Raw genomic sequence first — 27,447 nt, 5'->3', positions numbered from 1 at the left:
ATCTCAAGTCCTGGTACCAAAACAACAACACGTCCAACTTGATGTTAGGACTGTTACTGATCACCGTCACTGCCCTCACCCTCCCCGATCTCAGTACCCCTTTGTATCAGTCACAGGGTAAGTCCACTCAGGAGCTGCGTACCTCCGATAAGGCACCCTCTTTCGTCTTGATCTTCTCAATCCTTCACAAATTTGTTCTTGCCCTTCTCCGTCTGACTCGGACTTCTCAGACACAGGGGCAAGGTCCCTTTCGGAAACCAGCCTCAGGTTCAGTCGCTTTTGTCTGTCCGGCCACTGTTCCCCTGCTCTGCTAGTCCCCCGACTCTTGACTTGCTCACGTTGCTCACTGTTCTCCTCAGCTGAGATCGGCTTTGAGTCACTTTCACAGCCACTTCCCTTTTCAGAAACCGTCTCAAACTCACTTTCGGTATGACTCCCCTCAGCTTGCTCCAGTGAGTCACCAGCTTCTTCAGACACCCTCACAGCTTGGCTCGTCCCCTCCTGTGGCCTAGCCACTGCAGCTGGATTTTCATCAGAGAGATGAGTTGTTTCTTCCGAGGGTGCTGGAACTCGACGAGTGTGAGAAGCATGCACCCTATTCGATAGCCCACCACACTTCACAGCAGTGTTTGTGATAAGGATGACTTGGTCGGGCCCCTTCCAACAATCATACAAACAGCTTTTTCTCACGTGCTTCCGAACCAACACCCAGTCCCCCGGACTCAGGTCGTGGCAGAGATCACTGGAAGCTGGAACCACAGCAGCCTGCACCTGATGGGACACAGACCGGATGACATCAGCGAGTCCCTTGCAATAATCAAGGATCAAATCATCTGTGATACTCAGCAAGGCTGTCGATGGCACCGCTGGTAACCTCATCGCCCTCCCCATCAGCACTTCATGAGGTGAAAGACCTGTCCTCCTGTCTGGGGTACTGCGCATAGTCATTAGCACCAAAGGCAAGGCATCTGGCCACTTAAGAGACGTTGATGAGCACACCTTTGCCATCCGAGCTTTCAAAGTTCCATTGATCTGCTCCACTATCCCAGACGCCTCTGGTCGATAACTACAATGGAGTCTTTGAACAATGTTCAATGCCGTACAAATCATTTTCATGACCTCACTATGGAAGTGAGTTCCTCTGTCTGATTCCAAAGAGGTCGGAACCCCAAATCTAGGCACCAATTCCCTCAACAATAGCTTAGCCACTGTGAGTGTGTCACACTTATGTGTCGGTTATGCTTCCACCCACCGTGAGAACACATACACCACTATTAAAATGTACCTCAAATGATTGCACCTAGGCATCTCAATAAAATCCAATTGCACTCTGTTGAACGGTCCCCCTGACCTCCCGACGTGACTCATGGTAACTGCAGTCCTCTCCCCAACATTCATTTGTTGACACGTAACACACCTTTGACATACAGCTTCTGCAACTGCACAAAACCTTGGGTTGTACCATGTCTGCCTGAATACTCGAATCATCACATCTCTTCCCAAATGTACTGCACCATGAATTTGTCTCGCCATTGGACTCAACAACTCATCTGGCAACACCGCTCTTCCATCAGACGAGACCCAAATATCCACATCTCCTTTCACACAGCCTGAATTAATCCACACATTCTTCTCATGGTCAGACACTTGTTCCTGCATACATCTGAGCTCATCCCAAGTTTCGGCCATGGCAAGCATCATGCCGAAATTAATTCTTTCTTCGCATCCTTCTATTTGCTGCTCAGTAATGGAATAATCTTGTTCACCACAAAATCGTGCAACTTCATCTGCATATCTGTTTCCAAGTGACACGAAATCTGTTCCCTTACCATGAGCTGTTCACTTTACAACAGCAATTTCCATGGGTTCCTGTGAAGCTTCTAGAAGCAGCCTAACAAATTCTCCAATCCGGATTGGCGTTCCTGACGAAGTCATGTACCCTCTCTGTGACCACAGCTGTCCATGGTCACGAACTACACCAAACCCGTATTGACTGTCAGTATAAACGGTAATCCAAATTCCCTTTGCGGCCAAACAGGAGCGTGTCAAAGCTATAAGTTCAGCCACCAGAGCGGAGTATACTCCTTCCAGGCATGCAGCTTCGACAACTCCTGAAATGGTGCATACAGCAAATGCTGCTCTCAATTGACCAGCACTGTCTCTTATACATGAACCATCGACAAAGAAAATGTCATCGGGATCAAACAATGGCTCGTCAACATTGTCAGGTCTCGGTTTGGTGCAAAGTTCAGTCATATCAAGACAATCATGGTCCTCACAATCTTCATCAAGCGTATTTGGCAACGGAATCAAGGTAGCAGGATTCAAAACAGAGCATCGCTTAAGGGTCACATTCTCCGCAGCAAGTATAACCTGCTCGTAGCGTGTGAGCCGGTTATTCGTCAAATGCTGTGTTTTGGTCCTGGTCATCAACAGTTCAACTGAATATGGTACAAAAACAGTCAATAGATGTCCCATCACAATGCTTTCACACCTTTTAATGCGGACACCGGTTGCAGCAATGGATTTGAGACATCCGGGCAACGCTGAAGCTACTGGGTCTAAAGTGACTGAGAAATAGGCAAATGGTCTACGGACACTTCCATGATCCTGTACTAAGACTGCTAATGCACAACCCTCCCGTTCACCACAGAACAATGAAAAGGACTTGTTGTAGTCGGGCATTCCCAGGGCCGGAGCACGACAAAGGTCCTCTCGCAACTCAAGGAATGCCTTTTTACAGTCGTTGTCCCATGGTACCGGATCACTCACATCCTTGTGCATCAGTCTCTGCAAAGGCTTCGCCTTCAGTGAAAAGTTGGCAATCCACTGGTGACAGTAGCCAACCATCCCTAAGAACATTCTGACTTCTCTCTGAGTGGAAGGCACCGTCATTTTCAATATGGCCTCGATACTGTCTAGTGACACCTTCCTCTTTCCCTTTTCTATCCTATGCCCCAAATACTGTACCTCGTTCAGACAGTATTGCAACTTATTTGGTGAGACCTTATGTCCGTTTTCTGCCAAATGGTTCAGTAAGGCGATGGTATCAATTCTGCACGCATCTTCAGTTTCTGAGGCAACAAGGAAGTCGTCTATATACTGGATGAGAACGGAGTTCTGCGGCAGTATTAGACCCTCAAGATTCTTCTTCAAAATCTGATTAAATATCGATGGACTCTCTGTGTACCCCTGAGGGATATGACACCACGTTAAGACATGGTTTTCCAGGCGGAAAGCAAATACAAATTGGCTCTCCTCATGCAGAGCTATTGAAAAGAAAGCCTGGCAAAGGTCTATCACAGTGAACCACTCAGCTTGACACAGGATCTGAAATAAGATCACAGATGGATTTGGTACCACTGGACAACATGGAACAACTATGTTGTTCACCCGGTGAAGATCCTGCACGATTCTGAACTTCCCACTTGGTTTCTGCAATCCCATTATTGGTGAGTTACATGGACTCCCCAATATTTCCTTCAGTATTCCCTGCTTAATCATCGACTCAATCACAGGCTTTATCCCTGCAATCAATTCTGGGGTCAGATTATACTGAGGTGTTCGAGGGAAATCAACATTCTCCTTGACCTGAATCTTGACTGGCTCAACACCCTTGATCAACCCAATGTCTTCTCCAGTAAAATCCCACACCACCTGGGAAACTGAGTCCCTCAAATCAAAAATAAGTTCCTCAACTGTCAAAGCAGGGTACATCTCTATGCACACATGCTGATTGACGACCTTAAAGGTAGCATCGTCATCATTAGTTTGCAATTTCACTCCTTTGGGGGTGCAATAGATGGTGCAATTGAGTTTCCATAAAAGGTCTCTCCCGAGCAAACAAACAGGACTTGAATCACACACCACAAATTGATGTCTGTCTCTAAACGTCCCTATTCTCACAGGAATCGGTTCTGTTAAAGGATATGCCATCTTCCTATTGGCAACGCCTACAACTTGGATTGTCTGTCCAGAGAGGGATAGGTTTGGGACTACTGCAGATCTCACAGTAGAACGGGTAGCACCAGTATCAACCAAAAAGGTGGTAGGGTGACCATCAACGTCAGCTTCAACAAATGGTCCCCTCTGGTCTACCTCTAGGACCGCCCCAAGAGTGCAGTCCTCCTCCCCTCTCAAGCACCGTCACGCTAGCGGGTCCAAGTAACAGTCATCGCCTTCTTCGCGGAAAGGCATCTGCCGAACAGTCCGAGTTCCTGTCGATATCTTTGGGGGCTGGGGAACATGTACTCGAGGAGCCGAGACCCCCCTTTGGTCGACTTAGTCTTTGCTATTGCTGTCGTAGTCACCTGTTCCTGCACCAATTCCTCCCCCAGCGGCACCTGATTTTCAGGGTTATAAGGGCACTTGCGTCTCCAGTTTCCAATCTTGTGACACTGATGGCACTCTGTAGTCTTTTTCAGCGTGGCTATATTTACCCTTGACTTAGGGTCATCCCCATTTCCCTCTTTCTGACCATTTTGTTTTCTCCCCAAGGTACCTCCCTTGTCTGCTGACTGCATCTGGACCATCATCAGCTTATCCTTGAGCTTTTTGTGCTTCGAGTCTATTTCATCACTACAGTATCTAGCATATCTCAAAATCTCAAAATCTCAAAATCTCGTCTAGCGGTTTGTTCTGCCAATAAATTAAATGTTGATGAATCATAATACAAATATTAGGCCTTAACCCTAGAACGAACTTAGATACAAACTGTCCCATGTCCCTAGGATTCATCACATCCAACCCGCTGTACTGCTTAAAACCTGTAACAATCGCTCATAGTACTCATGCACTGTCTCTTTAGGCTCCTGAGTTGTCCGATCTATTTTCACCCAATCTACATCCTGTGGTGGTACCTTAGATTTCAACCATGTGATCACTTGCTCATACTTTTTCATTACAATAGGTGAGGGTTCATTTGTGGCAGCCTCCCGCTCTGGTTCCACAATGGGCCACTCAACAGCAACCTTGCAAGCTATCCACAAATCTCCTGGGACAACAATATCAAACAAGGTATTCAAATCAATCCACAGCACCTTCGAGATCTTAACAAACCTCTCTACCTGCTTTTACCACTCAACTGGGTTCTCCCTCAGCTTGGGGAAATCATTTGTAAAGACATGAACCGCGATTCATCATAATATAGATGGCGGTGGCTTCCAGGCACCGCCACCGCCACCATATTGTGCCAGAGAACCACCCGGCCGGCAATCGCGATGATTGCTGACCGGCGGGAAATCGGCGGACGGACTTTCCATCTGCCGCGGTACCCCCGCCATGGTAATATGGCAGGGGGTAAACGTGGCTGTGATGGCGAGCGGAGCGCCACCGCTGGCCAGGCGGTGACGATCTCACCGCCATCATAATGGGGCCCTTAGTTTCTAAATGCAAACACTCTGGCACTTGTGGCGGAGGCCCCACAGTCCTGAAGGAGTCTCGGACTTGGGGCGTAATTCTGTCCCAAATGCGAAGACTCCTCCATGACTCCATGAGTGTGGAGGCCCTTTGTGAATCAGGCTCCATGCAGTTATAAATAAGCATGGGCGGAAAATACGTTTCGCTCGCGGATTTTGCAGATTTTCGGTAAATTCGCAATCCGCGAGATTCGCGAATCTCCCGCAAAATCCGCAAATCCGCGAGCAGCGGATTTTATGGCTTGCTCGCACTGTTCGCGTGAGTTCGCGGCTTCCCAGTACAACTTTGCGCCCCGCAAATAAGCGCTAAATTGCAGAAATACGATCTTAGCAAAACTGAAACTACTTACCAGGTTCAAAAGTTCAGGCTCATCATTAGTAGCCATTTCCTGTAGTGCTTCCTGAGGGGCCCCTCCAGAGTTCAGTTGCCAGTTGCAACTATTATGTGACCCTGCTCTGAACCTCAGAATAGTTACACATATGCCACAAAGGTCCTGAATTACAGCTAAGGGAGACAAGCAGGAGCCAGGCTGGAAGTTCAAATCCATTAATCAGCCCCTAATTCATTATTGTCAGTTGGGGCAGGGCAGGTGTTGTAACTAATTTTGCAACAATGAAAGCACATAGCAAGTGCAAAAGATCACTAATCAGGAAGCACTAAGGAAGCAGGTGCCAGCTAAAAAAATATTCTGTGACACATTAATCAGCCCCAAATTAATTCAGGTCACTTGAGGCAGGGAAGGTGTGCTTTGCTTTGCCACAATAATGTACACTGACTGGACAACCAGAGGGTGCTGTGATGAAACAGAGGGTGGCATGGGTGGGCCAGAGGGTGGCATGAGTAGTCAGAGAGTGGCAGTGGTGACAGAGAGTGGCAGTGATGAAGAAGAGTGTCCCAAACAGGCTGGACACGTAGAAACAACAAGTTCGCAAAACTTGCGACCCGACAGGTAAGTTTGCGTTTGCGAAATTGTACAAAACCCTCGCGACCTGGCAGAAACCCGCGCGAACACAAAAAAAAATCAGCAAATTCGCGAGAATTCGCGGATTTTGCGGATTGCGAGTTCGCAAATCCGCAAAATTCACGAACGCGAGATTCGCAAAATTCGCCCATGCTTAGTTATAAAGTAGTGCACACTCCTGTGTGAGTTGTCATTAGATGTGGACAAGGACTAATGGACTGTGACTCGCATATAAATTGCAATGAACATGGCTATAAGCCTGTACCAGCACTTTCCTTCACATGGACATTTACTATGTCTTTCAAAGTTACCAATGTTTTCACAGAAACAAAACAAAATAAAACCTGACAGACAACAAGGGGTGCCTATCACCGTTTCTAGGCAGGCAAATGATCACATGGCGTTACAGTTAGAGATGAATATGTGACGTAACTGTTAGCGATTCTGTGCATCACATTCTAGCCATTGATTTGAAGATGCGTATGTTCCGTTACTGAACAAATGGTATGGAACTTGTTACTTGGCTGCCATGTTTCCAAAAATATACCACGTGGATACTCTGAAGAGTTTGGAAGGAAAGTAAAACAGAAGGAAAAAGTGTGGTATGAGTGCAGGAGAGGATGTGGGAGACATATTTGGAGCAATAATACCTAGTTTGGGAGTGGTGTTGAATGACATCAAGATTAGAAGGCTGTTTACCAAAGTGGATAAGTTATCTGTTAACACAGCTTAGTCTTTATTACTCCTAGATGAGGAGATGATCTTGATAAGGGTGATGGTGATGCAGAATTGTCTTCCATTAGATGTATTACTTCCAAAAGAAGGCGAAGTTTGTCGGATGCTGAGGGTCCAACAGTGTTGTGCTTATATTTCTAATAGAAGATCTGAAGGGATATATTAATAACATCACTGACATACATTATAGCAGAAAATAGTAGTTTCCCTTTAAAGAAATGTGAGGGGTGAAAAAAGGTCCGGGTTCCTTTAAGAAGAAACCGGAAGAAAAGAAGCGTTGCACTACAAGCAGTAAGCATAAATAGCACGTATAGAATAAGGAAGTGCTTTCTCTGAAATCGGAAAACACAATAACGAAAGGCAGCCGAACGAGAGGTCGAAAACAGGAGCCATACTGGTAGGTGACAAAATATAGTGGGCAACGGTATAGGTAGTATGTAAAATATATCGGGGGTTCAAGTCAGTTACAAAACAGCGGGTATTGGTAAAGATAGGACGCTGAGAGAAGAATGGCCAATCTGTTTGTTTATGATGGCAATGTGTACACTATCAAGCCGTTTCGAGTATCTTTTTTCTTTTATTTCTTTTTTTTTCTTTTTTTCGTTTCGAGTATCGATAAGGTAGCTGAAGCGAATTACGCTTAAATAAAGAAACGGAGCAAATAACGGCAATTTCCGTTTTGGGTTTGTTTATAAAAAGAACTGAGAGGGGCATATGCACAATACACAGGAGTATTCCCAGCGGGTATAAGTATGGCATTCACAAAGATACAGAATGTTACTTTAGGGGGTATAATATTAAACAAGGGGTATGAGCTATGGGGCCTGTGCTCTAATTAACTTGTGTAAAAATAGTGAAAAGAGAGTACCCATAATAGCGTTATGTATCAAAATACGGGCCCTATTGATTGAACAATATAGAGAGGGAGATAAAAAGGACTACATGTATATAATGGGCCATGCCTCACCATATCAATGAAAATAAAATAGCGATAGGCTGAAGGTTATTGTATTAATTCAACAGCTACCAGGAAGATGTAAAGTTTCATTTTGGTATTATGGTTGTGGAAAATTAAAAAGAGGGACAAGAATAGGGTATCATTACAAGGGAAAATAAAGGGATTTTCATATTAGAAACACTAGGGCATATTAATTAGAATTCATTGTTTTATCTTTAGCCCTGTGGTTAATAATACCGCATCAAGAACACCCTTTGAAAAGAGGATTGAGAACGAGAAGTACAGGCATTAGCCAACAGAATATCTTCAAATGAATGATTTTAATGGATGACCAGATATAGGTTAAGCATAAGTAACGTGACCGTGGTGGATAATAAAGGATAGTTAGTATCCATTTAAATATACATATAAAAGAGTGTTTTTTTCAATAGATCCAACATATTCCTTCCCATAGGTAAAGATAAAGATTTTAAAGAATTACAACTACCAGAAGAGAAAGATAAGAATACAAGAATACAAGAATAAATATTTATGGAGAACGATAGTGAATAATCCTGAATATATTCTGAGGTGAGCAATAACCCAGATGTGAGTTGTATTTATGAACCCCATTAGGGGTTAGAATGGTGTTTTAATTTTGGCTCTCCAATATGATAGGTTGATACAAACCAAAGGGAGTGAGCAAGTTGATTGTAAACAACAGAGGAAAAGATCTAATAATAGGATTGACAAACTGGCTATCCTATTAAGGTAATTCATGTTAGAAGAATAATATTTTTAATGAAATCGATAATGAACTAAGATATAAAAATATCTAGTCCGTCATAGAAATATATGAAATCATGAAATAAAAGAAAAGTGTGTGGTGATTGTATAAATGGTGTATTAATGAGATATTGGAACATGCCCAATGGGTCCCTATAGTTAAGTATTCAGGTGTTTCACAATAAAAGATTGTTGTATTTTAAGATTTTGAATATATTTAGTTGTGATATTATCATGAGAATTGTATGTCAAATACCCTCTGAGAAGCATTCTTCACTGTAAAATAAGATGGTTCTGTCCAAAGTTTTTTTAAAAATGTTTTTTTAATGGTTCTTTTAGAAAAATAGCATAAATAAAATTTGTGGTTATGTATAGGAAATTAACCGGAATATATACATAGATATTTTTTGTTAGATATTGAACATTGAAGACTGAGTGAAAGGAATTAAAGATCTGTCCTGAAGATGGTGGGAGTAAACATATAGCTCTGCCGAAATGCGTTGACGCAAATACAAATTGTTAAATCTGGGACAGGACAACTAACAAAGTAACAAATTGTTGTCTCATGTTTTTGTCATTAGTCAGCTACAGAATAACCCCTTGTGCGCGGCCGCGATTCTGCGCTTGTGCGGCACATTCCGATCGCGGGTGCGGTCATGACGGCCGGGAGCCGTCATCAGCACACAAGCTCCTGGCCGTCATCAACATGGAAGGGGTTAACTAGCAAAAGGCATACGGTGAATTGCCTGGTAATAGCTTCCCTTCTTGTCCTAAATAGTAATTTTAGCTGTTTAATATTTTCCATTATGTGTAGACATTGTTCGATGTCTTTTTAATATGTGATTATTGTTTTAGAAGGAATTTATGTTTTTATCAAATCTTGAATTTTTGCAAAATAAAACTTTTGTACAATCCACATAAAATACCCGTTCTTGGAGCTGTTACAAAGTATGAATGCGGAGTGTGTGAAATAAGTAACTGATTCTGTCATTAGTCCAGAGGGTAAAATATTCTTACTAATACTGTAACTGGTGCTCTGACCCTTTCTGGATCTTACGAGCCCCTCTCCTTGCTTTACAAGATACATTATAAAATACAGGACTTGGCAGCTGAAGGAGTTTGGGATAAGGTTGGAAAAGGATTTGAAGCAGTCAGAAAATGGTCGGCACATCTGTTAAGTGGAATCCTTGCATACATCTTGAAACCGATAATGATTGCTACAATCCGTATCATTATCTTGGTAGGGTTGATAAAGGCATATAAGTGGCACAAAGCGAGGCAAGTGGAGAATTCCTTAAGAGAAAGGGAGAGGATGGTAAGACTGCAGGACAGTCACTATGAAAATTTGAAGCGAATGAGCGGGGTTCAGACAGAGAATACAATCTATGACATCTCTTTAGATCGGCTACTCCACATTGACGTTTTGAAGGGTTTTATGATGTCTCAACGTCATCAGAGGGGGGAACTGATGGAACAGAAATCTCCTCCATTTGTAGCAGTGCATTATAATCACGTGTAGAATGCATCTGCATATAATCTTGCAAATTTATTAACAGGTGGTGTTAGAATTTTGAAATATATTTACACAATTACGTGACATGTGTTAGGTCACTGACAAGTAACATGGTGAATTAACATAGGAAATTAATGCGACTAGCAGAAACTTTTAACATGAAGAACTTGTTTTGGGATACTAACGACCTCCGTATACTAAATGTGTTTAAAAATAATATTTTTATATGGTAAATTTGTTCAGAAAATGAGTTAGGCAAGACTGTAAAGCTTAAAGTGACATGTTCTTATGTTAGCTAAGGTTGTAGGCCTGAAATGCAAGTTCCTGAAAACTCTTGCTTTAGAATTAGTTGAAGTTCATGTTCACTGTAGAATCTGTTCTTCCTCATGTTTGCATTGCAGGCGGAGAAGCATTCATTATGGAAAAGTAATGTCTGTTTTAGTAGCTAGGCAAGGAGATAAGAAGTTACAATTAAAAGGTTTGGAGGTGATAAAAATGGAGACACACTGGGGAAGTCATGTGAACTAAGGACGACTTGTTATGAGAGATGTACACGGAGAACATCGTGGAAAAGTACCGCATGACTGTGCACATTGTAAACTGTTTGCACGCAGTGCATTATGAGAATTCTACCTGTGGATAATTGATTGTGGGAATTAGGGAAAAGGACAACTTCTTTCTTGCCTTGAGAGAGAGAGCATCTCAGAACAAACTCTCTAATGATATTGGCTTTATGCTACCTGACCCACTGATGGTGGACAGACTTCTTAAGAAGACTTCACGCACTGACACCTTTTTCCTTTTCACTGAAAATGCTTAAGTAGGGATGTCATCTTATCACCAGAGTAGGGATAGATTTAATGCTTTTCACTCACCAATCCTCGATGCAGGGAAATTTAGACTCATGCTTCTTGATTGTTTGTATCCAAATTCTTGAATTCATAGTCTTGTTCACCCTGCATCGTCTAACTTGGATGCGTAGATTTGGCTTCATGCTAATTCCTTTGTCATTCTATACCCTCATGTTGAGATGTTTTTATGTCCATTTATTTTTGGCTTTGTAATAAATTAAATAACTTTATTTAGTTGTTTGTGGATTAATATGCGGTAAGAAAAGGTCGATTAATTTATTGACTTGCATTAACAATGTTCTCCCCTTCACACTTTCATGCTGTGGAAAAGAACCATCAGAGCGTGTCTCTAGAACAGGTCCAGAACTAATGGGCCTGGATCTTTCACATACGTCTTTTCATAAATAAAAAGTATTTATTCCAAGTAGCGTAGTATTACTCCTAAACTATCAACTGCCTGCATATCCCATCAGCAACTCTCCCCGAGCACATTCCATGACATCTCTGTTACCTCATCAAATTCCAACAGCAGGCTGTATCACATACGCAAATACCACAAACAGAACAAAAGATAGCTAGTGTTAGAAAAGGGCATCTCTACTTGGCTGTGGCTTGCACCCTGTCCCAAGTAGGGACCCTTCCTTCCAGTCAGGGTAAGGGGATTACACACCCAAGATAACCCCTGCCCACCACCTTGGTAGCTTGGCACTGTATATACTTCCTTTAATTGCGTTTGACCCACAAATATTCTCACAAATATGATAAAGTAACATACGATCAGTTTTTCTTGCGCTGTGTTTTCACTTTATTACTGTTTGTGTGCTGCATAAATAATTAACACATTGCCTGTAAGTTATGCCTGACGGCTTTGCGAGCCAAGCTACTCAGAGTTAAGCACAGTTCAATTTAGGGACTTTTGTGTTTCACCCTTCAAGGGATTGTGGATATTGCTTCACCAGGGCTCACAGCTCAGTCTACCAGCAACCCGATTTCTCACAGTTAGGATGGGTCTACATCTAGTGGAGTTAGCTGATGGCAATGAGTGGAACAGGAAAAAGTGGTGCATGTTCCTGATAGCCTGATCCCAGGTAAAAATGTGTTGAGTGAGTTGCTGGATGTAGTAAATCAGGTTGAATTGGAAGAAGCAAAACATTGGTTAAGTCTGCACTGTTAAGGAAACCTCTTCTGTGGATGCAAGACTGTGAAACTAATTAGAAAGGGTTTTGACAAGAATTTGTTGCAGTGTTTCCCAAACTGTGGGTTGCGACCCAATGATTGATTGCGAGTGGATATTTGGTGGGTCTGAAAGTCCATGTAAAAAATACAGATGCCTTTAAATTCTGTACTTACTGTGTCACATTTGCTGCGCTTCAAAGAGGTCAAATGTCAGGCCATGTCTTCTGACAAGTTGCTGCCTATTGTTTTAGTTTGAGTGTGCCCTGTCTTCGAGATATGCTGTATTCATTCTATGGGCTTAGACCCAGCCTCCAACTTTCCGAATCTCTTTTGTAAGTGTCCTTTAAAAAACGTTGCTACTAATTCGATAATGGTTCCTGTATGTCCCACCTTTTCTCAATTGTTAACTCTAAGGAATTATTGCCGGAGTCCTTTGCCGCTTCCACATTTTTCATTTAATTTTGTTGTCTGTAGCACTTTTTTCTATGTAGAACGAGCACTTCTTCAAAGTGATCGTATTTCATTATTGTTTCAGCACTGCTTCCGTTTCACAAGCACCGCACTGCTACAGTGAAATTAAACCACATTAACAGTGTTTGTTTCTTTTTCCATACTTTGCACCGCAGTGGCAGCTTTATGTCCGTTGTGTTTTCTTTTTTTATATCAACTCTAGATTTGTTTTGTTTTTTGTAATTCTACGGTGAAAATAGTCGACTTCTCTTATTAAACTTGAGATTTTTGTTTGCATTTTTTTAATATTCTGTGTGGTGCCTGTTTTATGGCCATAACTCTGCATTTTTTTCTTCCCCTGTTGTCAGCGTACACCATCTCCTACTTTTTATCTTGACCTGTCGCTTCTCTTTGTGCCAAGATCAACCAATTGCAGCCGAGTAAGAACTCAAGCAGACGAACAATTGGTGAATAGGCTGTCACTGAAGGCCGCAAAGTATAAAGTAGTAAACCGTGTTTGTTCATTCCATGCGTTTTTGACAACTGGTTACATGACATATGCTCCAGTTCTGCATTGTTTCCTGTGATGGGAAAGAGTTGCACCACAAGTAAGAGGGCTGCGTACCATAGGCAGAATACCGCAGGGAGGAGAAAAGTACAGATACTGCGGGGCAGATTTATGAGGCCATTGCGCCACGTTTGCGCAGCTGTTGCGTCACGGAAGGCGGTGTAAAGGTGGCCATCCCTACGAGGCATTTACAACGTGACGCATCTATGGAGATGCGTCACCGTGTAAGGCCCTGCGCCACATGAAACCTGCGTCAGGTTTCATGTAGGCGTTCCGGTGCAGGGGGGGCGTTCCGTAGCAGGAACGCCCCTGGAAAGTGACTCAGTGAAATCTATAGGATTTCACTGAGTCACATTCTACGTAAATTCCTTACGCCTGCTTGAAGCAGGCGTAAGGGTGATGCACCATGCAATGTAGGGGTGGCCCCTGTGCACTGCAGGAGTCATGTCGCACTTGCGACATGACTCCAGCAATGCACCGCCCGTACGCCGAAAGATGCGTCACGCATCTTCCCTGCCTTGCACCATGGGTGGCGGAGCTGTGGCGCACATTAACTGGCGCATCCCTGGGGATGCGCCAGTTAACATAAATCTGCCCCTAAGTGCTACATGCGTGTAGAAAGTAAAGCAGAGAAGGAGATAGTTGGTCATCTCTATATGGTGTGGTGGGAATTCTTCGCATGTGGAAGTGCTTGTTTTCATTACTACAAAGAAAGCTTGTTATCATAGTGTGATCATGTGCTGGTTTCTGCATGGGGAAATAAATTCCATTTTCAGTCTGGTCTTCTTAGCAATGTTAAAAGCAATTAAAAAGAAGTAGTCTAAGGAGCGTTAAGACCATTACGACCTGCAGACATGACTCTGCCCACACACAATGATTTACAGTGTGGCATTCTTTTTCTAACCACAGCTTTGTTGAAGGTGAGGGGCTAAAGAAACTCTGATGAAGTTGATTCAAGGTGCTTTGAACATCACATGCCATCCCCAGTTAGGCAACAAGCATCTATCATGCAATCCCCTAATCAGGCAACCATCGTCCATCACACAATCCCCATTCGGGCAACCTGTATCCCTAAAAATATCTCCACTTGGGCAACCAGCATCCGTCATGATATCCCTATTTGGACAATCGATAATTATCACAAAGTTGCAATTTAGGCAACTATCAACTTTCACAGAATCCCTATTCAAACAATCAATGTCCACCACGCAGCCATCATCAAGGTAACCGGCAACTATCAGGCAATCCATAACCAGCATCCATCAAGTAATCTATATTCAAGTAACCAACACCTGTCACACAATCCTCAACAAGCGACCTTCAGCAATCTCCATTCTGGTAATCAATATCCATCAAGCATATCGTACCAAGCATTGATCATGCAATCCCAATTCTGGAAACCAGCATCTTTCACTCAGTTTGTAACCAGCATCCATCATAAAGTTGTCATTCAAGCAATAGATATCTGCCACACAATCTATAACCTTACTCAAAGTTCACAGCTTAACACCATGTCAGTACTACACCCGGACTGGGCTCCACGCCTAATGTTGACCATGCTGGCTTCTTGCTACAACACATTGTCTTTGCGAGTGTCACTGGAATTATGTGGCAGTGGCAGACCAAATATGTGGCAGCTTTAACAAACTTTGTGACTAGAAAACGCAAAATATGATGCATGATGTGGCATTATTTTGCAATTTTAACCCACATTAATGCTGTCTGGCCAAAAGTTCCACTTTGTTTGTAGCACTGAACACATAAGTGCAGCATTTGAGGGGTGATTAAAAACCTTTGCCAAGCATCTGCCAAAGCTTGGCACATGCCTTTCACACTTTTTTGTGTTTACTTTTGATTACTTTTGATTACAAACTAAATGTGCTTTGCTGAGTACTGCAAAAGATTGGGCAGGTTCTATGTGGCATGTGTGGTCAATCAATTATTATATAGAAAACTATGCAGTAGCATACTCTCATAATTCCAGTGGCATTTGGTTACACCCAGGCCCACTGGAATTATATGGTAGGAGAGGACCAAATTATGTGCTAGAGCTAACATAATAATACAGGTTAAGGCAAATTATGCAGAATATTTTGCAACGGTTCAACCACATTATGGGGTCTATTAGCATGGCAGGGGGATTTTGTCTGCCCCCCCACCCTAGCGGTGCTGGGACCGGCCACCAGTGGTGCGGCGGTCCCGCACCGGCAATTAGGATTCCATCACCACGGATAGACTGCTTCCCGCTGGCATCCTAATATGGCTGGCGGTGTCTAGCAGACACCGCCACCATATTCAACCCTTTTCCGCCTGGTCAACTTGTCGACCGGACAGAAAAGCGGCGGATGGTCTTCCCGTCCGTTGCGGACCCCCGCAATCATAATATGGCAGGGGGAAATGGGAGGCGGGCTGGGGATGATGTAGGGCGGATCGTCACCACCAATCGGGCGGATGCGATCCGCCCTACATCATAATAGACCCCTACGTTTTCTTTTTCACCCATGTTAATACTGTTATATCAAAGGATTCACCCTATTAGTATTGCATTACCATTCAAATACAGCAATAAACGACTAAAAGGTGACCAGTTAGCCTTTGGGAAGGACCTTCCACTGTGCAGCATCCCATGTTGCTGCATTTTTTATAAAATTTAGATCTATTTGTTGGCGTTGAAAAAAATGCAGTACCTCATTTTTTAAGTCTCGCCTACACAATAATGTCTTACTGGCTAAATATAAGGTAACACAAATGCTTATAACACTTTTTATTATAATTTTTCAACATGCTGCTCAGCACCCACTATGATCTACAATAAAGCTCAAAGACATTGGCAAAGCCAAAAGCTTTTCTAACATGAGGATTGGTTTTTTCAAACTCCTTTCAATTTGCAGCCAGGGAAAATAAAGTAAATTATGTGACAATCTTGCTGAGGTACAGAGAGTGCAAAGGGAAAGGCTGTTGGGTGTAATTTTTTAGAACACACAACAAAATGTAAATACCTGTACACATACAACAGTCAGAAAAGCAAACATAAAGTAATTTGTAATTCTGAAGTGTGATAGAAACAAAAAATTGAATAGCATCAAAACGAAGCAAGAGGCTTTACATAGTTATGCACAAATAAATGATAAACTTTCACTGAAACCCGATTTCCACACATTATCATTTGTGAGCAAAATAATTTTATCAGTAAAACTATATGTCTGTGCAAATATAGTGGACATTTCAATTGAAAATGTGCTGTCGGTAAATGACAGTGCCCGGCCACACAATGCTTTAGTTATATTATAAAATCGCCTATCTCTTCCATTAAAGTTAGGGGGCACATTAGTATGGTGGGCCGACTTTGTCCGCCTGCCATACCAGTGGGAAATGGAACCGCCCGCAATGCTAGCCGCGGTCCGACACATCCCATTAGGATGCGCCCGCCACATTGGCGGGCGCAACCTACATTTTTAACATTGTGGTGGGCGGTGCTGAAAGCACCACCTGCCTCATTGCCAAAAATGCAAGTTGTGCTGTTCAATGCACAACGTGACAGGCACCATGCGAGATCCTGCCATGTTGTACATTGAAATGCAAGGGGGTCCCATAGGTATACCCCATGTGCACCCCCCACCCCCAGAGTACCTGGGGGCCTGCAACGGGCCCCGCAAGAAATCCCCGCAGGCCTTTTCGTGGCAGCAATGCCACCACAGAAAGGCATGTTACCGCCCACATCTTAATATGGCTGGCGGTGTCTAACAGACACCGCCACCATATTGATCCCTTTTTCGCCCGGTCGACTTGTCGACCGGGCGGAAAAGCGGCGGACGGTCTTTCCGTCCGCCGTGGACCCCCCAGCCATGGTACTATGGCGGGGGTCTTTGCAGCAAGGATGGCGGGGGGATCGCCCTCGCTCGGCCGGCGGTGGCTGCCGCCGCCCCGGCGGGGGCGATCCGCCACCCATCCTGATGGGGCCCTAGGTGTTTCACGAAAGTTTGTGTTCTAAAAAGTGGGGTTTTGGCTAAAACGTTTGGGAAGCACTGATATATTGCCGTGTTTATTCATTGTTTTATTTTGTTGATGTGTTGCTTTGTGTTCATTCCCTTTTCTGTAATCCAATTTATTTTCATAGGGAATATATGTTATAGCTATGTATTTTAGTGATATTGTTCACGCACTGGTTTTACATCACTTGACTGCCACTGATTAGTTTCCACGCTTCTATACAGAAATTTTGATAATTAACTGGAGGCAGTTTGCAGGCTGCTCTTTTGGAAGATTTATGACTCGTTGATGACCTACTGGAGATACATCATTCTTAAAACTTACCTAAAGTGTCCTGGGGCTTCCTGTTAAAAAGAGAACTTCACAGATGTTGCATACGCTTTGTCCAAGACAAGCCTCTTTTGGTAAACAGAAAAAACGATCAAGGGGTTTCTAATGAAATGGCGTTTCTGTTGTACGTTTGTACCTTTTCTCCGTCTTTAACCATAAAATGTTACACAGCTCACCTTTTCCAATCTGTATGGGGTCACTGAGTGGTGATTCCACAAATTCTCCGGAGTCCTGGATCTGATAGGAGCACCTGTACTGGGTGCCAGCTCTGGCATTCTCGCCGCTGATGGGAAAAGACACGCTCTGGCTCCCCGGCGAGAGAGTGCGATCCTTAAGACGTGTTTGCTTTCCACCTTTATACAGGAACATTCTTTTCACTGTCTTTTCTTGGGGTGCTGAGCAGGTAATTGTATACTCTCCTTCTACGTTCCGCGCCGGCTCATAGGAGATGGACGGCTTGAACAGATCTGAAAGAGGCAATGAGAAATATTTTCTTGAATGACATTGTGCGCCATCAGCCTTAACATTACCTGAAGTTTTTCTTAAGCACTGAATGCCCGGGTCACTGAATATCTAGTTTTGATTTCGCTTCCTGCCTCTTACTTTCAATACTCTACTGCCATTTCTCTTTATCACACACATGCAGGTTATTTACACCCCTTTGCATCTTTTAGTCATTCTTTCCCCGTTTCGGCTTTTCTCTCTCTTGCTTTAGGCCAAAGTCTGATGATTCCGAATAATTCCAGGTCTCCAAAAATGAGCGCCAGTCCCCAACCCCGGCAACCACCATCGCAATATACGCAGTCTTCTTACAAGCTACATAGAGCCAATGAAGGCAGCCTTCTTGTGCAGTTAGCTCTCTGTTTTTTTTAACTTAGGTGTTAATTACGCGAAAATATAACACCTAATATTCAGAAAAAATATTATTTGTGCTGGGGAGTTTAGCACCAGCAATTAACAGTTGTGTGTAAATAACCATGTTAATGTCATTGACTATTGATCTCATCTTGAAATATTGACTTGACTGTGACTGAGGTTATATGACGATTTCATGAGTTTCCAAACTTTTTTCATGCTTACACAAAACACATAACCTATCCATCTTGCACCCCCAAAATTTCCGCCCCACCCCGTGATCAGATTTTGGGATGCAGCCTTGCTCTTCCCGTGTCCCTCTGCGCATTGTCCACAGCATATGTTTTGCTTCCTTCTATTGATTGTACATTTGTATGAGATGCACGAATGTGTTCGCCATACATTACCAGTTTTCTAAGCTCCAGCTTTCCTGCCTCCGCAGAAACAAGAAGCAGGTAGCCGCCCTCCCTTCCCCTAAGCCAATCATAATGCTGCAAGGGCAGCGTTGTGATTGGTTGGGACGTGGACCACACAGGCTTCCACGGGGAGGCCATCTTCTCCATGTAGGCTGCATGCAGCCTACATGGATGAAAGGGAGAGTGTGTATGACTGGTTTGGTCGGCAACAGAGGGCCGACCAAACAGTCAGGGCCCACAGGATTGGGCTAGCCACTCCTCTCCTGCCCTCGAGCAAATCCGTCCACCCACCCGCCCCCAACCAAACCTTTCTGCTTTCTCGCAGTGAGAAAAGCAGAAACATAAAATGGTATTTATAATACCATCTTATGTTTCTGTTTCTCTCACTGTGAGAAAGCAGTGGGGCGACGCTCCTCCGCCCACATGGAGGAGCCAGCCCTGGTTTCAAGGACTTTGACACTCCCTGCTTTTATGATGGTTTGAGACTTCAGCAGTGTTTAGACAAAATGTTGTAAAAAAATATTGTCATACCAACATATCGTGCCGTAAATATAATGATATAGAAATATTGACTGCAAGAATATCGTTATGGAGAAATATTGATTTAAAATATCAAAATCATTAATATCGTTTACAGAAATATACTGGTTTATAATATGTTTTATAAATTATTTTTTATGCATTTGAGTATATATTTCAAATGTATATGTTATAAATGTTTTGTATAATTATTGTTTATGTTTCTTAAATAAAAGTTTTAGGAGTTATTAAATTTAGTTTAATATATTTTGTGATTTTTCGTACCATAACGGATTGTGAGGTTTATAGAGGGACAGGGTGGGAAGTAAATGAATTATGATTAATTAATAATTATATTGTAATTAAAATTGATTATTTTATTGATAATTATGTTAATTGTGTAAAAATAAGTTACGTATGAGGTGGGGATTGAGGGTTTTGTAGGGGAATAGGTTGGGAAGTAAATTAATTTGAATTCATTAATATTTATTTTTAAATTAATATTAATGATGTAATTGATAATTAATCATGCTGATTGTTTAATTAATAATTTTAAACGATTTGTTTTAGGTGCGGGTTGAGGGTTTCATAGGGGCAGAGGGTGGGAATTATAATTAATGAATAATTCATGTTTTATTAATATTAATAAGTTGATTGGTAATTAAATATGTAAATTGTGTGATATATAAAACAAAACTTTTTTTAAGGAGTGTGGTGTTGTTTTTGTATGGCTAAAGGGTGAGTAGGACATTAATTAAAACATTATTTCAATTGAAAAAAATTATATGATAAATATGTATGTTAAATGTGCAATTAAGATATTGTTCAATATATTTATTAGGTGTGAGTTGTCGCATTTTTAGGGGTAAAGAGTGGAAAGTTAATTAAAGATAATAATTTATTATCATTTAATTATTAACATTTTGCAAAATATGCAATTAATATTTAATCTATACTACTATTCTAAAGTAAGAACTTTGAACCTTTGAGGTGGGTAAACTCGGGAACCACAGCGCCAATCCACACACCCGATACATCATTGTAATCGTCAGGGTGTGCAGATGGACATAGGCTATATAAACTATACAAATATGCGTTATTTAAAAAATTTACATAAAAAAAGTAGTCCCTTCGAAGTAGCGCCGGCCGCGACCTGCGTGGTGACGTCAGGAGCGCGGGGAGGAGCGGCGTCCAGGAGCGCGAGGAGGAGCGGCGGACATGGCGTGGGGGAGGAGCGGTAAGGAGCGGCAGACAGGCGGTGAGGAGCGGCGGACAGGCGGGAGGAGCAGCAGAGTGGTGAACTGAGAAGCGCAGGGAGGAGCGGCGGCTGAGGTAAGGCTCCGGGCGACCCACGGACAATGTCGGGGCAGGCAGGGGTCAGGGCAGGCGGGGGACGGGGCAGGCGGGGGGCGGGCGGGGGCCCGCGCTGCTGGTCAATGTCGGGGCGGGCGAGGGCCCGGGCTGCTGGACAATGTCGGGCGGGCGGGGGTCACGTCATGGATAGAGCCAAACAGCAGCAATGTCACATCGCTCCAAAAGAAAAGTACACTGTGCTCAATGCCAAGAACCCCAAATAACAAAGGGCACTAATGATCGCAGCGGGGGCCCGCGCTGCTGGACAATGTCGGGGCATCGAGGAAGCCTGATTGCTCCCGGACAAGGTCGGGACGGGCTGCTAGTAAACTTATATATTAGGTGTGGGTTGTTTGTTTTGTAAGGAAGGGTGGAAAGGTAATTAAATATAATTTCTTTTATTAGTGAAATATTAATAATATTGTAATAGATATTTAATTATGTGACATGTGTCAATAATATTGAGTTTTATATAATTGTTAATCTGTGTTGTGTAGGTAGTATCGGCATAGGATGGAAAGATATTTAAGTAATAACACATTTTAAAATAGTAAACATTTAAAAAAAATGTAAATTATTATTGTATGTGATAATTTTGTTGGGCAGTTTAAATATAAATATGATTCAATGTATTTGTTGTTGTTAGGGTGGGACTATAGGGCCTGATTACGATGGCGGTGGAACTGCCACCGTCAGGCCGTTAGTTGCTCTCCCAGCATCATCCAGCCCATTGGATCAGACTGCCGCCTTAGGATGCAGGCGGTCAGATCACGACTGGCAGGGGTAAAGATTGTTGTGTTCGACAGGATCAAGAATCCAGTCAGTGCGGTGGTCAGACTGCTGTTCTCTACAATGGGGCGGTGCCTGCTTAGGCACCACCGTAGGGATTAGGAAAACCCTTTCGGCTGGCCCTTTCTTGGCAGTTAATCTGCAGATGGCTAGTGACTTGGGGGCCCCTAGCAGTGCCCCCTTCCCACCTGGGCCTCCATTATGGACCCTGGGGAGCACCTATGATGGCCCTCTACATATCCCTGCACCATGTGGCTGGCAGGGATATGTAAGATGTGTATATTTTGTACTGCGGCTTGTGAGCAGCCCGCAGCACACACCCCAATACAACCTACACACATTGTGACCACCGTGAAGGTGGCCAAATTGTAATGCAGCCAGCAGGACAGCCGACTACTAGTCGGGTGGGCCTGCTACCACGACTGTGGCCGTCGGACTTAAGTCAAACCAGCATCGTAATTAGGCTGATAGTGTGGTACTTTTAATAAAATAATAATTGTATTAATTTAGGATATGTATTAAATATTGTAATACATATTTCATTTGTTCATATTTAGAAAGGTATATAGAGAAAGATTTGTAATATTTACATATTTACTTAATATTTATAGTTTTGAATTTATTTTATTTTGTTGAAGTGAATATCTTTGTTTCTGCTTTTGCACAGAGTGCAGTAGAAGTATTACATTTTACCCTTTTCCCATTTAACATTTTCCTTACTTTTGTAACGATTGGAGTTGCATACACTGGAGTGGGAATAATAATGTCACCCCTCCACAATCCAACACTTTCTCTACTTTAGTCGCACTGACTGGAATTGGAATAGTACATTTTTACCCCTCCACTTTCCAACTCTGTCCCTATTACAGTAAGTGGAGTGGGAATAGTAAATATGTTACCCTCATTAATCCACAACTTTCCCTACTGTTTCACTGACTGGTTTGCGAATATTACATTTTACCCCTTCGCTATCCATGACTTTGTCTAATGTTGCACTGACTGGAGTGAAAATAAAAATGTTTACCCTTTCACAATTAAACATTTTCCCTACTGTTTCACTCCATGGAGTGGGCGTGGTACATTTTACCTCTCCTGAGTCCAACATTTGTACTACTGTTGTATGTTTTTCACTTTTTGAATTGTAATTAAATTGGTATTTGTAATAATGTTATTATGTTATTGGATATATATATATATATACATATATATATATATATATATATATATATATATATATATATATATATATATATATATATATATATATATATATATATATATATATATATATATATATATATATATATATATATATATATATATATACATATATATATATATGCCTGTTCCTGGGTCTCTGCGCTCTCTGTGCTGGTTGAAACGAGGTGCAGGTTATCATGCTCCTCCTCCACTGGGCGGTATCTTGACCACTCGCGCTTTCAGCCTGCCAAGCAATGCATGCTGGTAGATATAGTCCATAGGGGTGCCTGTACAGTGACAGAGCCCCTCCTCACATCCGATTGTGTGTCCAGTTGCTGGATATGGGCTGTACTCCAGCTTGAGTGCCCAGCAGGATGACCAAAAAGCCTCTCACCCCAACTCTGTAATCAGGCGAACAGCGTCCCCTCCTCTCTCCCCAATGCAGCGTATCCTGCCATGGTGGCTGTCCAAGCTGCTAGGGGGGGCTCAGTGTTTTTGCAGTTCGTGCAAATGTCCACAGAAAGAAGGCTGGTCTCAACACGGTGCACCAGGCAGAGAGGGTGTGCCGTTAGTCAGTGACCCGCTTGCTGACAACACACAAGACCAGTACCTCCTCCTCATCGAAAAAGGCACGGCACACTCCGGAGTTCAAGTTCAAGAGTTATTAAAAATATATGCGCGTGGTTCTAGCAGTTCCCTTGAAACGCTAAGGCAAACGCGTTTCAAGCCTTCCAAATGGCTCTCATCAGTGCCTGTTCCTGGGTCTCTGCGCTCTCTGAGCGGCCAGGCAGGGGAGGCGGCAGAAACATAAGTAAGTGCCTTCTTTCTATTATTTGGAAGGGGGAGAGCAGCTAACTCTGCTCTGCCACGGAGTTGGAGTTTTGCCTACCTACGTGTTCGCCATGGAAAGCGGAATAGGCGAATCTCTGCAAAGTCCGCTGGCACAGCGGAGTTGTCCGCTCAGGGTTATTATTAATGTATATATAGGGACATATTACGATGTTGGGTAGACGCCGTCTCGGAAATGGACCAACCAACCTCCGGTCAGCGGTTGCGACCTCCTGATTAAGATGTGACCGAACACTATTCAGTCGCATTCCGACATTTTCCTACAGGATCATGTATTATGGCCGCAAACTGGCCATAGTACGTGCTCCTACAGGGAAATGGGAGGTGGTGTTAATCCCTGCATCCCTTGGCCGGCACCTCAAACTGTCTGCCACGGAGCGCAGGGATTAGCAGGCGGCACCATAGGTGCTCCGTCGACCACCAACCGGAGGTCACAGAAGCAAGTGGGCCCTTACTCACTCTGCAACAGGCTTGCGTTGTGGGAAAGCCCGATATGGAAAGCCTGCTTGAGACCGAGTATGATTATTCCAAGGGCAGAAAGGTCACCCTTTGGGATTATGAGCCAGCCTCTGACGGGCCGATGGAACCCAGAAGGAATGACCATCTGGTTTAATTTCTGCCTGCCAGCATTGTATTGCAGTGGACAGTAATTAAATCGAGTTGCTGCCCATAAATGTTTATTCAAATATGTTATAGGAGCAGGATGTTAGGTTTTCTGGGGGTAAGGATGGGGAGATTATTGTCATTTGTTAAATATTAGTGTGATTTTATGTTAATTTAGTATAAATAAGCAAATTGATCATGAAAATAAATGTATATTTCTGTGTATATGATATATATTTTAAAAATATTTACAGATAATCTATATATGTTTTACATTTTGAAACATTTTATTTGTTTATTTAAATATTTACATTTTTGTATAGCTTAATGTAATCATTTAAAAAAATCAATTAAATTGATAAAAACTACAAATTAAACACAATGGGGCTGATTACGATGGTGGTTGGACAAGCATCCTACCGTCACAGTTGCGTGAATGGGACTTGCTGACAGGTAGTCGACAGTCTCACCCACCAAATTACGATCTTACTGTCATGTATGCAGTCAGAAACATGACTTTTGCCATGGAGGCTTGTGTTGCAGCCCGGAAAAGTGCAGCAGCACAAGCCATATTGGCAAAAGACATGTTCAAAAACATCTCTGCACCGTGTGCCAGGTACCACACGGTGCTTGGAACACAGGGCATCGATGTTGGGGGGGACCACAAGTGCCCCAGGGCCTCATAGTGGATGCCCAGGGGAGATGGAGGCCCTGCCAGGGGCCCTACAAAGTCCCTTTCCGACAGCCTTTCTGTGGCCGACGGACTGCCATGGAAAGGCTGTCGGAAAGGGACATTGTAATCTCTACAGCGGTGCCTGAGCAGGCAGCACACCAATTGTAGAGACTACGATCCAACCAGGTGTTCAACAGGCTCCTTGAGCCCATCGGAAGCAACAGACGGTCCCTCTGACCGACTGCATCATAATGTGGTAATCAGAGCTCTCAGCTGGATGTCAATGTGACCGCTAAAGACAGCCTGTCAGTGGCGGTCGCACCGAAATACAAATCAGGCTCACTACGCTTTTATTTCTTTAGAAATTACGATTACTTTACATTTATTATAACTAATTTATGTGTCAATTCAAATAAAAAATCATTTATTTCCATTTTTTTATATTATTTTATTTCAAAATGTTTTTTATCTTTAATTTTTATTTGACAGTGTAATACATATGTGTACAAATAAATGTATGTATAAACATGTAAATTAATATGGATATTTTATATGTATTATAATCTAAAAGTTAAATATGCTCTTCATTAATAACATATCATTTTATTTTAATTGTTATATTTATGTATGTGATTTTAAATGATTATATCCCATATTTTCAGATTTCCTCATGCCAATTTGATATATAATTTAAAACGTTTTTATTTTATTATATTGAGTTTTTATTATTTTATTTTGGTTTTATATTTTTTATACTGTTGTAATATTAAAAGTAATATATAATAAATTTCATGTTACTATAAAATAGTTCTTATGTTAATTTCAAATATTAAATATAGAGCAATTTTTTGTTTGGTAACTGAGTTATTAGTAATATTTTTATTTATTTTAAAATACATTCCTACATTTTTGACTATGGAGTATGTATAGCTTATGTGATCCTTTAAATGACCACCTCCTTCACTGCAATGCTTTAAATTGGAGTGGGGCTTAACTACATTACTTACCGGTGCAGCATGGGAGGTACTGGAGGCTCCCTGTTGTTATTTTCTCGTGCTTGTTGGTCCCTTGACGTGCGCCACACTCGCCAGTCTCCCCCCGCCGCCGTTGCCTTTGTGATCTCGGCACGGCCGCAGAGAGGGGGGGACTACACCGCCCAATATTCCTAGCGTCAGGAAGACGCCTACTCCAGTTCCGTGCCCGGAGGCGCATAAGAACCACCGAGAGCCCCGGTGGAGCGGGGCTTAACCACATTACTTACCGGTGCAGCATGGGAGGTACTGGAGGCTCCCTGTTGTTGTTTTCTCGTGCTTGTTGGTCCCTTGACGCCGCGCCACACTCGCCCGTCTCCCCCCGCCGCCGTTGCCTTTGTGATCTCGGCACGGCTGCATAGAGGGGGGACTACACCGCCCAGCATTCCTAGAGTCAGGAAGATGCCTACGCCAGTTCCGCGCCCGGAGGCGCATAAGAACCACCGAGAGCCCCGGTGGACGGAGCTTAACCACATTACTTACCGGTGCAGCAGGGGAGGTACTGGAGGCTTCCTGATGTTGTTTTCTCGTGCTTGCTGGTCCCTTGATGCCGCGCCACACTCGCCAGCCTCCCCCGCCGCTGTTATCTTTGTGATCCTGGCACGGCCGCAGAGAGGGGGGGACTACACTGCCCAGCATTCCTAGAGTCAGGAAGACGCCTACGCCAGTTCCGCGCCCGGAGGCGCATAAGAACCACGAGAGCCCCGGTGGAGCGGGGCTTAACCACATTACATACCGGTGCAGCAGGGGAGGTACTGGAGGCTCCCTGTTGTTGTTTTCTCGTGCTTGATTGTCCCTTGACGCCGCGCCACACTCGCCAGTCTCCCCCCACCGCTGTTGCCTTTGTGATCTCGGCACGGCTGCATAGAGGGGGGAACTACACCGCCCAGCATTCCTAGCATCAGGAAGACGCCTACGCCAGTTCCGCGCCCGGAGGTGCATAAGAACCACCGAGAGCCCCGGTGGACGGGGCTTAACCACATTACTTACCGGTGCAGCAGGGGAGGTACTGGAGGCTCCCTGATGTTGTTTTCTCGTGCTTGCTGGTCCCTTGATGCCGCGCCACACTCGCCAGTCTCCCTCCGCCGACGTTACCTTTGTGATCCTGGCACGGCCGCAGAGAGGGGGGACTACACTGCCCAGCATTCCTAGAGTCAGGAAGATGCCTACGCCAGTTCCGTGCCCGGAGGCGCATAAGAACCACCGAGAGCCCCTGCGTCACGGGACGTGCGCAGGCGGGCGCCGGGCTAAGCCCGGGCAAAGGGCGGGCCGTCTGTGGCCATCCGGGGCTAGACGTGGCCGGGCTGGGCTACCCCCCCAACGCGCATCTTTGGCCAGTAAGACTACATGAGACTACACGAGGGGGGTTTGGGACGATCACCTGTGCCAGTTATAACTCACTAGTGTGTAACTCAACTCAGACTAGTTGGCCTCCCTCACTGAC

General features: G+C 43.6%; 1 protein-coding gene across 1 annotated transcript in view; it reads right to left on the bottom strand.

Moving 5' to 3' along the window:
• LOC147669005 (leukocyte immunoglobulin-like receptor subfamily B member 3) overlaps positions 1 to 27,447 on the bottom strand; it is a gene marked incomplete at its 3' end in the record, with an annotated part of 559,849 nt that overhangs the window by 47,244 nt on the left and 485,158 nt on the right. Inside the window, exon 7 of the mRNA XM_086948290.1 lies at positions 17,892 to 18,182. Within this exon, the coding sequence (XP_086804416.1) occupies positions 17,892 to 18,182 (291 nt within the window). The remainder of the gene's footprint in view (positions 1 to 17,891; positions 18,183 to 27,447) is intronic.

Source organism: Lissotriton vulgaris, unplaced genomic scaffold (assembly GCF_964263255.1).
Source record: "Lissotriton vulgaris unplaced genomic scaffold, aLisVul1.2 SCAFFOLD_1419, whole genome shotgun sequence".
Taxonomy (NCBI): Eukaryota; Metazoa; Chordata; class Amphibia; order Caudata; family Salamandridae; genus Lissotriton; species Lissotriton vulgaris.
The sequence above is the reverse complement of the archived record's forward strand: the minus strand, read 5'-3'. Positions and strand labels throughout refer to the sequence as shown.